Raw genomic sequence first — 15,878 nt, forward strand, 5'->3', positions numbered from 1 at the left:
CAATTAAGTGAATATGAATATATGATGATGTAAAGGAAAATTCCAAGAGGATTTGAAATTTAAAGTATACTTTTTTTTCAAAATTTTGTTTGAATTCTTTTGGTTTTGTTTTGGCAGAGAAAAAATAATTAGGATTGTATTTGACTATAAGGTACCAAGGAAATTTCCAAGAAACTAGAGAGTAAGAGAGGGGGTGAGGTTTAAAGCTCTATTTCTTCAACAAAATTTTAAAATAAGAACCAAGCAATTCACATAATATGGTGATCACTCATTCTACAAAATCTAAAACTATGGCAATATATTGAAGCTCTAACCCCAAAACAATATCTTTTACGAGAATGATGTAAATCCAAATTTGTCAAAATATGTGATTTTTTTATTCAAAATTAATGAAGAACGATTGTCTATTATTTCAGATCTATTTTCTAATATATCTCAAAATGTTTTCTAACAAAGTCAGATAAAAAAAACAAAAACAGTTTTGTTGACTTCTTTTACCAAAGAGAGACAAAACTCTCGTTGTCGTGTCTCACTTAAACCCGCGTTTTATGGATTTCAACATTTTGTGAGACAGTTTTGCTTAATGGGCTGAACTGGCCCAAATATCTATATAGTTAAACCGAAGAGTTGACTCAATTGAACCGGATAAACACAAATACTCATTACACTTTCTTCTAGCTGAGGAAGAGTTTTGAGACTTGAGATAACGATTGCCCTTACCGAGGAAGTTGCCTTTGTCGGCTTGTCACACTATTATTCACTAAAGATTCGTTATAGATACTAGTACAGTATAATTTTGTTAAAGGTTTACAACACTAAAACGTTTTAAGTATTATTGTCATTTGTGTTTTTTTTTCTTTCTTACTATTAAATTATTTTGTAGAGTGTGCACAAAACGAGATGATGGACCAGAATATGTAATTGTGTTTGTAGTATTGTTGTGTTTTATCAACATGCCGCACATATAAGGCCTACGCACATATTGTTAAAGAAAAAAAACAAAGAATTTATGAAATGAAAATGATTGATTGAGATACAAATAACCGTGAACGAGTATTTAGATAAAATACCGGTTTCATAGGTCTCCCAAGTACGAATATTACTTTTTGAAACTTAAATTACAACTTCGAATATTCCATCTTTTTCCATAAACCATAGTCATAATCATAAAGAGTGAGATATGATAATATTTGCTTTTCCTTCAAGATAATATATAAAATAATTATCGGATAAGAAGATATTTACTAACATAAATTAATTTATTTTATGGCTCGATGCACAATACTACTGACTACATATAAATTATAGACATGGAATGGAGCCAACAAAACGAAACCATATACTTTACTATTAAAGTCTCTTTATCACATGATCCAAAGCCAAAAAGTATAAATAAAAAAGTCTCTCGTCGTCACATGTGACATGACCGTTTTTACAAAACGTTATTGGATGAGAATTCCAGTTTTTGCCTAAATTTCGCAAACTCAAAATATCTCTGATTCAGTTAACTAAAAACATCAACTCGTTTCCTTGTTTAGGCATTCGTATTAGTTTCTGTTAAACCAAAAAAAAAACACACACGACACGAGAAGTCAGAATATATTTTTTTTATTTCTTTTTCGATGCCTCCGACCAATGATTACCGAATCTACGGCGAGCCACCGTCTACTTCGCCGTCTCCTCCACCGCCAAAGCCGAAAACAAGGATTCTCTCTTTATTCCTCGTTGGTGTAATCATGTTTTCGATCTTTTCTCTCTTCCTCGTCCTTATCGGCATCGCCTCTGTTCTTCTTCTCCCTCTCCTCCTCTCTTCTCTCCATCGTCACCACCGACGTCGCCGACGTAACCGTCGACAAGATTCCTCAGATGGGTTATCTTCAAGATTCGTGAAAAAGCTTCCTCAATTCAGATTCTCCGAACCCACGTCCTGCACATATACACGGTACGGAAGCGATTGCGTGGTTTGTTTCGATGGATTCAGACAGGGACAGTGGTGTCGGAATCTTCCTGGTTGTGGACACGTGTTCCATCGGAAGTGTGTGGACACTTGGTTGCTCAAATCCTCGACTTGCCCTATTTGCAGAGCTAGGGTTAGGTTGAGGGAGGAAGATGCACAAGAAGGAGAAGTGTGGAGATGTTTTAGTCGTAGAAGAAGTAGTTTGTTAGATTTGTAAGTGCTCTGTTTCTTGTTCTTGTTCTTGTTCTTGTTTTAGTCATAATTGGATTAGAAGTTATAATCATTTAGCAGTTTGTAACTTCCTCTAATCAATGTTTGAAGCTCTCTGTTTCGTCTCTGTTTGGACCAATAGAATGATGGTTTGGTTTCTTTTATAGTTGACTTTGTTCGTTTGAGGAGACTAATTGTTTCATTGGTTTATAGAATCCTTAAGCTATCTATTAAGATATAGTAGTAAATATATAGATATGTAGTTTACAGATTTTACCGATTCAAAGCTAAGGTGATAGGGGAGTGATTAAATGATTAAATGATTAAATGACTCAGTCATCTGCAAAGTGTTGATCAGTACGTTTAATGAGTAAGGCAACTTGCATTGTTGAACATGTTACCTAGCTTCTTGAATTCTCTCTTTAACATCTCTTGTTATGTCGCGGTCAGGAAATAATTGTTTAGACTTTTCATCGACGTGTTGGGTTTCTTGTTTATTGAATTTGTCAAAGTCATAATTTCGTTTGTTTTTGGATTTGACATAGGTAATATGTATTGTGGGTTCTGTGGACTTGGACTATTTCAAATGGATATCTCCATAACCAAAGCTAGCCAGAGGTACAAGCCGAAGACACTTTCCTCCCTAGAAAAGTAGCTGGTCAATCAATCAATCAATCTTATGGTTAGTTATATATATGGGTAATGGGTTTGATCTATAATAAACCCTCACTACCATTACCAAAACAGCAGTAGCCAAGAGCTTTTGTCATTGTTTTTTTTTTTTTTTTTTTGGAACCCATGGATCGGTTTTCGTTCTTGAATGTTGTAATGGAGGTTGCGAGTATTCTAAATGAGTCCCGCAAACTCTTTCTCAAGAACAAAAACTTGATGTTCTCAGTCTTGGTATTCCCTCTCTTACTCAATTGTTTAGTTTACTTGTTCAACGCCATTGCCATCAACCCGGAGATAACAAACTTGATCCTTGAATCAAATTTGTTACCTATGACAGATCCAAGCAGCCCGGAATTTGCTATCCATCTTATGAGATACTTCGCAGATTTTCGCCAGTTTGTAAGTTCTTTATACATTTTCATCGCCGTCTCCTCCATCATCAACCTCTTATCCGTTCTTGTTATGGTTCACGCATCGGCTCTTACTCATAAAGATGATAGTTTCAAGATCAAAGACTTTCCTGTTCTGACCCTTAAATATTGGAAGGGACCTCTTGTGACTAGTTTCTACATTGCTCTATTCAGTCTTGGCTATTGGTTCCTATTCTATATAATCATTGTTTCTCTCGTTATATTCTCTACAAAACTCGATACCGTGGCGGCCAAAGTTCGCGCATTATGGATTCTATTTGCAGTCTTTGAGTCTTACTTAGCTATCGTGTGGAACTTATCTATGGTCATATCGATACTCGAGGATACTTATGGGATCCAAGCTTTGGGGAAAGCTGCAAAGATTGTCAAAGGGATGAAGCCAAAACTATTCCTCTTGAATCTTTTCTTTGGTTTATTGTCATTTGGATTATTTCAAATCTTGCGGCTCATCGATTGGAGTAGTTCATTCCCGGTTATCTTAACCACCGGTTTGGTCTTTGTGAGTTCTGTCTTTGTGGTGAGGATGTTTCAGCTTGTGACTTATACGGTTACCTATTTCCAGTGTAACCAAGGCATAGACGCTGAGGCTGAGTCGCTGGGAGATATGGAATATACAAAATTGTCTTCCACTACTCTCGTGGGAGGATTGCCTTGAATATTGCAATATAAATATACGTGGATTGTTTGTTTGTTGATCTTAAGAATGTTGAAGTTCACCATGGATTTGGTAAATTACTTCCTAATAATCAAAGGTTTTTTTTTTCTTTTTTTGGTAAAGTAATTATCAAAGTTTTGGTTGAATATATCTAGTTTTGAACTTTGGTTGTATATGTATAATATATTAGCAAGGTATTCTTGCTTTCATGTACCACTAGGTGATACCCCGTGCTACAGCACTGGATTATATATTTTGTTAGTTACTTTTTTGTAATTTGTATTTTTGTAATGTAGTTTTTTATTTTGACTTATTTTCTTTGTTTATATAGTGTTTATTTATATATTTGGTGTTATACAGTAAATTGGAAATTCTAATAGAGTAAGTAGTTTGTAGAATGTAGTTTGTCACGGAAACAGACAAACCGCAATATTAGATAGTAGTTTTGTAGTAAAATGCATTTGCTTGATAGGTGGCCGGTAATACACAACAAAATCAGCCATAATAGCTCAATAATTTTGATCAAGCTAGGTATGCAATGGTTAATAACCAATTTTCATTGCATAAGTTGTATAAAACTCTAAATTTCAGAAATGTAAACTGATTGTTGCTGGAAAAAAACAAAAAATTGATTGTTGCTGAATAAAATAACTCATAGTATATAAGAATGTAATTGGATATAGGAGAGTATAGCGTAAATCAATAACTTAATTAATGAAATAAATAATCTTTACAATCACAACATAGTTTGAGCGAACGTATTAGAAAAGTAAAAAAAAAATGATTATAATTAAAATTTTCTGCTTGTGTGTTTCACTTTTTTGGTGTGATGAGCTCTGGTGAATGAGCAGTATTTATAGATTTATAAGGAGATCCTAGGGTTGTAGGTGAGTGATTAGCAATATATGGAATATGCGAGTAATATACCAATGATTAAGAATATGCAATATTGGTTTCCATTTGCTATTAATTATATGATTTCCAGTTTCCATATAATCTAAATCGAAGATGTAATTAAGATATTCTAGTTTCTATAATCTTAAAATATTGAATGTTGTTTGATTTGTTTAATTAGCATTGAAGATCGAGATAATTTTGGGAACAAAGATATGAAAAGATTATCCTGATTTATGCTTTATTTAGGATACTATTATGGTTCTTAGAATCACAAAATATTCCTTTTTTAAAGATTATTTGTTAAGATCGAATCTCGGTAATTAAGGAAATATCCGAATTTTTGGTAATTAAAATTTATGGTTTTCATTTAAATACCTTAAATGAAAATGAAATCAGAGTGTTTGCCTATAACAAATAACTCTGTTTGGGATCTTAAATAACTAATCTTGAATGAAATAATATACTGGATCCAAAATAGATTATTCTAGAGTACAAACAGATCCGTGGGTTTTTTTCCTTCTGTAGTCGGATATTTTAGGATCCGCGTCCCGACCCATATTTTTTTAAATGATCGACCGAGGGTATTTTTGTCATTTAAAGAAATCGAAACTATAGGTTAATTAGATTAAAATTTTTGATTCTCTAATCATTTTTAATGAAAACCCTACCAAAACCAAGTCATGGTCGATTTTGAATCTAGAGAGTACTTCTGCTTTAATAGTATAGATGCCGCATATGAATGTAAATGAAGGTTTTTGGAATTAACAGCGTTTAGGACCTATGGCTCTTGATACAATGCCAAAAAAGAATGAATTGAAAAACAAGGCAACAGTTAACAAAGAAGACACAAACATGAGATCATCTAAGCCAAAGAAGCATTCAAAAGTGTTTCTTTTGTCTTTTCGAAGATTTTGTTGCGGATCTCACGATCACTGAGCTTGAAAGTCGTAAGGGAGAATACTACTATACTACAACAATTGATTTTAACTCGAAGTGTTTCTATAGAAAGCATACCAAAATAATAATTAGGAAAAATAAGGAAGAACAAATCACAAATGTCTTTAACGCGTGTTTTTTGCTGACTTGTTGTCGGGACTCTGGCGTCACCGCATCACTTCTAGAGGATAAGACTCAAAAATCTCGGAAACTTCTATGGGTTTTATTTTAGCATATTGAAAACCATTACTATCATCTATCTTAACATTTTCAGAGTACAAATTTATGCCACTTTTTTATTTTCTCGGGTTAGATTTAATTAAAAAATTTAAATCGATTACACTAATCGGATCCTCTCTAAGATGTGTATGTGATTTTTTTATTTTGCAAATCTAATCCTCTTAAATCGTAATCACACGAATATTGTAAAGAGTGGGTGTGGGACCTATCGGACTTGGTAATATAGATTTACATCCTATAATATAGTAACAAATTAAAGACATTTACATTTTAGGTAAGATCTAATTTAATATACAAAATTCGATTACATATTTGGTAAGCTCTTATTAGCGTAATATGTGCACTGTTAATTCGTGGATTAAGTTAGAATATATGTTTTACAACTTTCTCTAATAATCCTAACTATAATCGGGAATCAAGATAATATTATGGCTTAACAATCTACTTTTCAAGGTTTCTCTGAATTTTATTTTGTGTCACTTGATTTTGTTTAACTTTTTTCGTTTTTGTGTTTTTTTGTTTGTGGTTTGTTGTTGTTGTCCTTTTTCTTTTTCTACCTTGGTTTGGTTTTTTTAGAACACAAAAGAGATCACAATGCAAAAACTCAAACTAATGGTGTTTTGCCGTATTCTCTTTTTGGGGATATTGTCCAGTCTAAGTTTATAAGATCGAAAGCTGAAAAAACCAATTCTTTAGCCACAACTTAATAAAATTATCTCGACAGACAATTATACTTGAGGTTGGTTTCAGTTTCCTGGGCTTGGTTTAAAAGTCTCCAATTGAGGAAATCAGCTGTTTAATGACTAGAAATTGAGAAAAACAATCACTACAACAACATCTTATAAAAATCACATATCTTTGCCACTGTGATTGGGAAAAGAGTTTTTAAAAATATCAGTCTTTGTTACTGATATTGGGGAACATAACAATTTGGTTGGACCGTAAGAACATTTCATAATAATGTTGGGGTATTAAAGAATCAAGAAAGTAATCTACAACTCAACCATGAATCCCTGATCGCCACAAGCTGATTTCTTGATATTTAGATAATCGATATTTACCTGGAAAACAATGAAATTATCTTACCTATATGACTTCACATATTGACCTGCTAACGTTTTATGCGTGTGTTTGTTAGGCAATTGGATGACTATCGCGATTTCAAAAATTAAAATGTATTTTTTGTCTTGGACCAAGGATAAATAATTTTGTCATGTGATAATTTTTTACCTTGCAAAGACATACTTTCAATAACACATATTAATTATTTAAAAAACAAATATATATATTAACACTATAACATTTATATTCAAACTCAAATAAAGTAGAACTATTTATAATACAAAATTTTCTGAATTTTATATAAAAAGTTATAAAAGCAAACTTCAATGTGGATTTTGGTTTGGGCAATATATTTCAAACATCAATCTAAAATTTATTGGCGACTATATTATCTTAAAAACAAAAATAAAACCTACACTGTTATTAGAATGTGGATGATATGAATAATATTGTGTTATTATATTGATGCTCAATCTATACTATTAAAAGGGAAGCATTTTTAATAAGTAGACATAGAGTTTGAAATTATTATAATGAAATGCCACTGAAAACAGAATAAGGATATGTATAAATCATGTAGCCAAACATATTGAAATTAAATTGGAGCCAAACAGATTGATAATAATTATACTAGCCGAACAAATATTAAATGATAATAACACATAAAAATCGGAAACAATTAAGACCTACTATAAAATCGGAAACAATTAAGACCTACAAAATTAGCGTAGAATTTAAACAACTAATTAGCGTTTAATTTATAAGGGAAGTTCATAGTATAATCTTAGCAAATTAATCTAGGAAAATCTCGGAAATTAGTACCAAAATCTCGGAAAAATCAATCAAACATAGATAATAAGGAAATCAGAATCAAATATATCCCTAATAATTTGTACTTGCCATAACTAATCGACAATTAAAAATCAAAACAGTCAACAGTATATCATTTTAATAACAAACTAATTGATTGTTTCTTAAAATATCTACCAATATAACACATGCTTTTCCTTTATCGATCACAGTTGTAAATGTATTTTTGAAAATTTAGAATTATTATTTTCCTAACCTACTAACCATTCGGATTAATTTTAGGAACCATAATTATTAAGAAAAATATATTTTTAATGACGGCTTATTTTTTTTTGTATAAATACTGCTTCTATTGAAAAGTCGATCACTCAGATTCATCGCTGTAGTTCTATTAAAATATTTCTTTTGGTGTTTTTTTTTGTAGTGTTCTATTGGTGTTTTTTTGGTTCTATAAAATCAAAATAGTTCTTTTGGTGTTTTTTCTCACATGCCTCAAGTTATTGATTTGTTTCAGATTTTTTTCCTTGGAGATTAACCCAGTGACATCTTGGGTATGAAGCAAAAAGAAACCAGGAAATGCAACTATTAAGTTAATTCACTAAACCAATAATATATTAAATTCATGTATTATAGTCTCAAAATTACATGTAAACTAAAGTTATTATTTTGCTTTTTGTACTTCAAAAAGCAAGTATATAAGATTAAGTACACGTAAACATTAGGATGGAAGGTTATGATAATTTCATTCTCATGTATTAATTAGAGTTTGAGTCTGAGCGGTTAACAGGACAACGAATATGCCATTTTTAAATAAATATGGCATCATCAGTTACATATTAAGATTCTTAATTTAATATTGGATTATTTTCTTAAGCCTATATTTTTTCACATTTTGTTTTTGTGGTTTATACAGAGTGACATCTAAAGCCAAAATCATAGGAAAAACTGTTACAATGTTTTCAATAAAAAAAATTCAGAATACACAAGCTACACCGCACCTTTTGCACAACTCTACAGGTTTTAATTTTTATTATAACTTATACTCCATCTGTCCCACAAAGATTGATGTTTTGGGATATTTTTTTGTCCCACAAAGATTGATGTTTTGTAAACTTCAAGAAGTAATCATTGAAAATATTTAAAATTCTGAATTGTTATTTGTTTAAAATTGAATAATATCTTTTTAGTCAAAGAAAAAAAAATATTTAAACTCAGTAATCATTGTTTTCTTAAAATATGTAATATCCCAAAACATCAATCTTGATGGGAGAGAGGAAGTATATGTTATAATATAATATAACGTTACTGTAGTGGCAACCCTCAAGTTTTCAATAATATATTATTATAAGATCTGTTCGTTTCAACCCTCAAATTACAAGTGAGCCACTTAAAAGCAATGAATTCGGTAATTAGTGTCGCTAATACTAAACCAGAGACAGATTAAGAAAACATGCACTTGCATGATTAAACGAACTAGCCCATAGTCTAATCAAAGTTTTGAAATTGCATGATTAAAATACTTTTAAAAATGATTGATGATTGTAATGTCTGTATTTTCTAAGGTAAAACAGGGAGGAGAAAAATCAAAGCACTTCTTGACGTTTAGTATACTTTACTTGTGATTGATTTTATTGTATTTAGAGTTATATAGATGAAAACAACATGTAATTATGTACTAGATTTATGCATCTATCTACAAATAGTGTAAGATATATATATATGTGTGATATAAAAGATAAATTGTTTTTAATATATTACATAAATTGTAACTTCACATTTTTTGTTTTACATTTTAGGGGTAGATTATTTTTGATTGGAAGAGAAAAAATCAAAAAGGTAATTTTGTTTTTTTTGGTCGTAAAGACCATCTAATTTTTTTGACCATTGGATCCTGGTCATATAAACTTGTGGATCTTTGTTTACAAATTACAAAATAATTAAAATTAAATCAACAACTTGATAAGTAGCCAATATTTATGAAAGTCGTTTTTAAAAGTGTTCATAACTAATCAGATTATTAATATTGGTAATGTATATATGGAAACTTATTTAATTTTGGTAGTATATTATTTGATATTTCTAAAACGACCATCTAATTTAATATCTATATGGAAAGAAACATGTAATTCGGAGAAAATATATTATCTAAACTATTCTGGATAAAATATGAGGATGATAATTTTGGGTAACACGGATTCAAGCATGATAGATTCAGACATAACATTTACTTATGTAGATTACATGGGACGGGTTTTTGGTGGATCAATATAATTTAATCTATTGCAGGGCAGGTATAGCAGACGGGGTTAATCTGCTTGAAAACTATATTAAGGTCATCCGGTTCATGAATTTCTAGCTGATCACTAATCCATATCACAATCGATCCGGTTCGCTATCATGTCGATCCAAAATTTATGGTGATAGCAATATTATGAAAGCAACCCAATATAAGTTTATGTTCTACATGTCATATCAAACAAATATATCTACCAATAAAACGTAGTACATATATGCAGTTCCGAATCTCTTACATATTTTCTTATTTGTTGGACTAGAATAGAAGATCTCAAATATTTAAATTATTATTAAAACCTTAGTTATGCGATAGAATCTAAGATCTCAAATAGTTAAATTATTATTAAAACCTTAGTTATGCGATGGAAAAATTTTAACATATACGGGACGAGACGCATTTTCTGTCCCAAAATAAACATACTATTTTTCTTACTACTTTTTTTTTAAATGTATTGTCTTTATTGATAACAAAAACAAATCTGATCATTTTTTTTTGTCTAAACCAAATGTAGAATTTAGATCTTGAATATTAATAACATTTCTAAAAAATTGTTTACAAATATGTTAGTACACTTAGCTTTTGAAATCACCCCGCACGTATGTGCGGGTCCGAATCTAGTAATTAATTAATTATAGAATCATTAGAGTGTTCTAGAATACTTGCTCTATTAGTTGCACTCTAATATTGTATTCTTTTGTGTTGAATCTTTTGAAATTGAGGTAAAAAAAAAAATCTTTTGAAATATAACAATAAAAAGAAGTTAATTAAGCGATATAAAATGTTATTTGCATACGTAATCCTACTATATTAATTGGGAAGTACAAATATAAAACTAACCTTAAAATGAGTAAAAAATTACATTCAATTGCCATTAGAAAATTTTAATTAAGCTTAATTAATTAATTAAATAAATATAATTAATTTTTTTTTTAAAAACACTCACAGATAAAATATAAAAAAATCTAGAAAAATATATTTTCTCTCTCTAATAAATTATGGACGAAATTACTAAATATTTTTTTAAAAAAATAAATAAACCAATCAGAATTTTAAAAACTAAGATTTTATATCCAAATATACAATATAATTTGTTTTTAATAACTAAATTTCGAAAATTTTGTTAAAATTTCAAAATATGATTCTCCTATCATCTTTATTTTATTTTATTTACAAATTGTTTGGAATTTTTATATAATATTTATGATTAATAAAGTACAGAATTTTTTCTGCATTTGTTGTGATTTGAATTTTTAAAAAACGAAAATATATTAATTAATCTATGAAAAATGTATGTTTTAATTTATACATTGGCGGGATGGTAAAACTAAATTTATATAGATGATAAATTAATAATTTTTATTTGCTCACAATTATAATATTAAAATTACTACTTTATATTTCACAAAATAATGAATCAAATACAAGAAACAAACAATATAAAACTGTAATATAAGTTAATAAAAAAATAGACTAATAGATTTACAGAACAATTAAAAATAAATATTATCTCAAAAAAAAATATTTTTAAAAATATGTAACAGTAAATTTTATTATTATATTAGAAATTGTTTAAAAAATGTTGATCCGTGCTTAAAGCACGGGGTATCTCCTAGTGAAAGAGTAAAGTGAATGACCATGAGTTGTAATTTATTCGCAAAAACTATGGATGATACGTAAAATTTTAATTAAAGTAAATAAACTGCAATATATACACTATGTTAAATAATTTACTTAAAAAAAAAAGGTTAGGTTGAAGGAGGAAGATCCACAAGAAGAAATAGTTTGCTCGATTTGTAAGTGCTCCCTTTTTTGTTTTTGATTTGTTTCAAGAATCTTTGGATTAGAAGTCATATATACAATCATTTAGCAATTTGCAACATTCTCTAGCAGTGTTTGAAGCTCTGATTTTTCTTATGTGTTTGGGGGAAAAAATGCTGAATTTGATGAAAGATTAGTTCAACCTTAAGTTATAGTTTTTAATTTGACCGTACATTTTATGACTTGTTTGTTTGAGAAGACCAACTGCTTCATTGGTGTATAGAATCCTTTAACAATCTAATAACATATATATATATATATAGATGGATGTTGCTGTTTCATTTCTTAACACGGTGTCTTGACCGTTTCAACACGGATAGATGTCATGAAGTGGTTGTTGATCACGTACATTTGATGAAGAAGGCAACTTGCAACGTAAAATATGTTATACCTCTTGTTTTCTCTATTTAACATCTTCAGTTATGTTATGTCGCGGTCAGGAAGTCATCATTTAGACTTTTCATCGATGCATTATTGTTTCTTCGTTTGATTTTGGATTAATGAAAAGGTAATATATTTGGGGTTCTGTGAACTTGGACTATGTCAAATGGATGACAAGAATCTCCAGAACGGAAGCTACCTCGAGATCACAAGCCAAAGACTCTTTCCTCCATAGATAAGCAGTATATAATCACCAGACAGATGGGTTTTATATTATAAACCCTCACTACTATTACCAAGAGATTTTTTCATTTGTCTTTTTGAAACCCATGGGTCGATTTGCGTTCTTGAATGTTCTAAAGGAGGTTGCGGGTATTCTAAATGAATCCCGCAAACTGTTCCTCAAGAACAAAACGTTGATGTTCTCAGTTTTGGTATTCACCCTCCTACTCAATTGTTTAGTTTTCTTGTTTAACATCTTTGTCATCGAACCAGAGATCATGAACTTGATGGCCGAATCAAGATTGTTGCCAACGACAGATCCAAGCACCCCGGAATATGCGGCATGTATTATGAGAATCTTTGCGGACGTTCGCCAAATTGTGGCTTCTTCATACATCCTGACGGCCGTTTCCTCCATCATCAACATCTTTTCTGTTATAGTCATGGTCCACGCATCGGCTCTTACTCTTAAAGATGAAAACATCAAGATCAAAGATTTTACTGTTATGAGCCTTAAATCTTGGAAGGGACCTCTTGTGACGTATTTCTACATTGCTCTTTTCAGTCTTGGCTATTGGCTCCTTCTTTATATAATCCTTTTTCCAATCCTTTTATCCTCTACATTATCGATATCAGATATGGGTTCCTTGGCAGTCAAGTCTGGTGCTTTATTCATTATATTCGCTGTCTTTCAGTCCTACTTAGCTATCGTTTGGAACTTATCTATGGTCATATCGGTACTAGAGGAAAGTTATGGGATCCAAGCTTTGGGGAAAGCTGCAAAGATTGTGAAAGGGATGAAGACAAAACTGTTTCTCTTGAATATCTTCTTTGGTTTATTGGCATTCGGATTAGCTCAAAGCTTGCAGGTGATTATCAATTCGAGAAGATCTCTCTCGCTTACCGTAACCACCGGTTTCATCCTTGTGTGTTTGGTGTTTGTGTGTTTGGCCTTTGTCGTGAGGATGTTTCAGCTTGTGGCTTACACCATTGCCTATTTCCAATGTAAGAGCTCCCAAGGCAAAGACGTTGAGTCGCTGACGGATGTGGAATATACGAGATTGTCTTCCACTGCTCTCATGGGATGATTGCCTTGATATCTCAAGAGAAAGGAATACCTGAATTGTTTGTTTGTCTAAAAATGTTGTAAAGTTCACCATGGATTTGGTAAATTATTTTGAATAATCAGAGGTTTTTTAAAACAATTTCTTTTTTTTTTGAAAAATGGCTTTCTATTAAGTGTAGAAGGAAAAAGAAAATATTACAAAAGTCCAGCCTGGCTTTGGTGAGTTTAGAAGGCCGAAACCCACCAGCAGTAGAAAAATATAGTTAAAAAATCTTAATTACCAAGATAGTAGGTAACCCTACGCGAAGGACTAGTAAAAGTCACTTGTAGAGAAGTAGATGATTATGAATGAAGAGAACCAGAGTTGGAGCATCAATGAAGCTTTGGAGGGACTTGCATCTCTGTATGATGCAATTCGGTTTCTGATGGTTGAGTCTTTGAGTCGGAGGATGCAGTCAACAGATGTGAATTTTTGGGGGTGAAGGCGATTGTTTCTCTCATCCCACATTGCATATTTTTAGTTTGTTGGGTATAGTAATAATCAAAGTTTTGGATGAATATATATATAGATATATAGATATATTTATTTAGTTTTGAACTTTGGTTGTATATGTATAATAAGATAATATACAGCAAGGTATTCTTTCTTTCATGTACCATGCGGCATATGAATGTAAAACATATTAGAAAATGAAGGTCTTTGAAATTACAGAGATTAGACATTTAGACCTATGGCTCTTGATACTTTGCCCAAAAAAAAGAATTAAAAACAAGGCAACTATTACAAAGAAGACACAAACATGAGATCATCTAAGCCAAAGAAGCATCCAAAGAAGCATCCAAAGTACTTATAAAGAGAATGTGTTGCGGATCTTACGATCAATGAGCTTGAAAGTGGTAAGGTGTGTCAGTGATTGGTGATTGTAGAAGACGTTGTTCCATTTCGATCAAAATGAGAAAAGCACTACACTACACCAATTGGTTTTAATTTGAAGTTCTATAGAAAGCAAACCAAAATAATAATAATTACTAGAAAAAGAAGGAGGAACAAATCACATATGGTCATCTCCAGCGGTAGAAATGAGAAGGTTACTCAAAAACATAATAATAATAATATTTTAATTGTATAGTTATATTTTTAATTTTTTAATAAAGATTGACCAATAACAAATGGTGGTGTGTTTGCAACAGTAAAAGAAACGATTCTTGGGGAAGGACTGTAAACATCGATTCTCTTTTTTTTTATTCTCTCTCTTCTTTATACTAATTTTTTATTGAGAGTACTTTGATGAGTACTCATTAGTGGAGATGCCCTAACGCTTAAGTATTTTTGTTTTTGTGGATTTTCAAAAATACATTTTTTCTTATGTCACTTTTTTAAAATACTCTTTTATGTTATCTATTTTTTAAAATACCTATTTTATATGTATAAAATAACTAAATTCTAAGGTCTAAACTCAAAATACTAAATCCTAACCTCTCAAAACTATATCCTAAATGTAAAATAAAGAACTCAAACCTAATTTTTGTTTAAAAAATTAATTCAATAAATTATAATTGTGTAAAAGATGACAAAAATGAAAATGTTCAAAAGAAGGGGTATTTTTGAAAAGAAGTATCTCAAAAATGGTATTTCTAACAAATTCTCTTTTTGTTTTGACTTGTTGTTGGGACTCTAGCGTCATTGTGTCACTTCTTTGAGGATAAGACTCAATGTATGTCGGTAATTTTCTCGATTTTATTTTGACATATTATGGGCTGGAAAACCTGTACATTATGTTACTATCATGAAATAATTAAACAAAATTATCCGAAAGCAAAACTTCAATGTGGATTTTGGTTTGGGGATTATATTCAAAAATCAACCTAAAATTTATTGGCAACTATATTATCGTTTTTGCTAACGCATCGGCTTTCCTATTCACCTCCCATAATACAAACACAAAAGATACAGATACGAAAAGATGCGATAAACAGAGGATGTCATGGTGAATCCCGTGAAGCTCCTTAAAGGAAGCCTCCAAATTGAGAGTTTGATCAACTGTAATGAATCAGAAGCGAACATAACTTTCTTGAAACCAAGATCGAGGGCCTGCTGGATGGCAAGGAGGAGAGCAAAAGCTTCTGCCATGAGAGGGGAGATGACATTCATTCCCGTAGATCTAGCCTGGATTTCCGAGGGGTTTCTCTATCAACGAAGATCCAGCCAAATCCAGCTTTCATTG

The 15,878-nt window shown here is 30.9% G+C and overlaps 3 protein-coding genes across 3 annotated transcripts; all 3 read left to right on the forward strand.

Annotated features, from left to right (window-relative positions):
• On the forward strand, positions 1,334-2,174 carry LOC104747712 (RING-H2 finger protein ATL56). The gene has a single exon (XM_010469395.1). It carries the CDS (start codon positions 1,623-1,625, stop codon positions 2,172-2,174), a length of 552 nt encoding a protein of 183 aa, XP_010467697.1. The 5' UTR covers positions 1,334-1,622.
• On the forward strand, positions 1,957-4,185 carry LOC104747711. The gene is made up of 2 exons (XM_019236527.1): positions 1,957-2,170; positions 2,713-4,185. Exon 2 carries the CDS (start codon positions 2,966-2,968, stop codon positions 3,923-3,925), a length of 960 nt encoding a protein of 319 aa, XP_019092072.1. The 5' UTR covers positions 1,957-2,170; positions 2,713-2,965; the 3' UTR covers positions 3,926-4,185.
• LOC104747714 lies at positions 12,501-13,876 on the forward strand. The gene has a single exon (XM_019237183.1). The coding sequence runs from the start codon at positions 12,695-12,697 to the stop codon at positions 13,673-13,675; it is 981 nt and encodes a 326-aa protein (XP_019092728.1). The 5' UTR covers positions 12,501-12,694; the 3' UTR covers positions 13,676-13,876.

This window comes from Camelina sativa, chromosome 15, assembly GCF_000633955.1.
Source record: "Camelina sativa cultivar DH55 chromosome 15, Cs, whole genome shotgun sequence".
In the NCBI taxonomy this organism is placed as follows: domain Eukaryota; kingdom Viridiplantae; phylum Streptophyta; class Magnoliopsida; order Brassicales; family Brassicaceae; genus Camelina; species Camelina sativa.

Coding starts and splice junctions, on each gene's coding strand:
- LOC104747712 (XM_010469395.1), top strand. CDS start 1,623: ATGCCTCCGACCAATGATTACCGAATCTACGGCGAGCCACCGTCTACT.
- LOC104747711 (XM_019236527.1), top strand. CDS start 2,966: ATGGATCGGTTTTCGTTCTTGAATGTTGTAATGGAGGTTGCGAGTATT.
- LOC104747714 (XM_019237183.1), top strand. CDS start 12,695: ATGGGTCGATTTGCGTTCTTGAATGTTCTAAAGGAGGTTGCGGGTATT.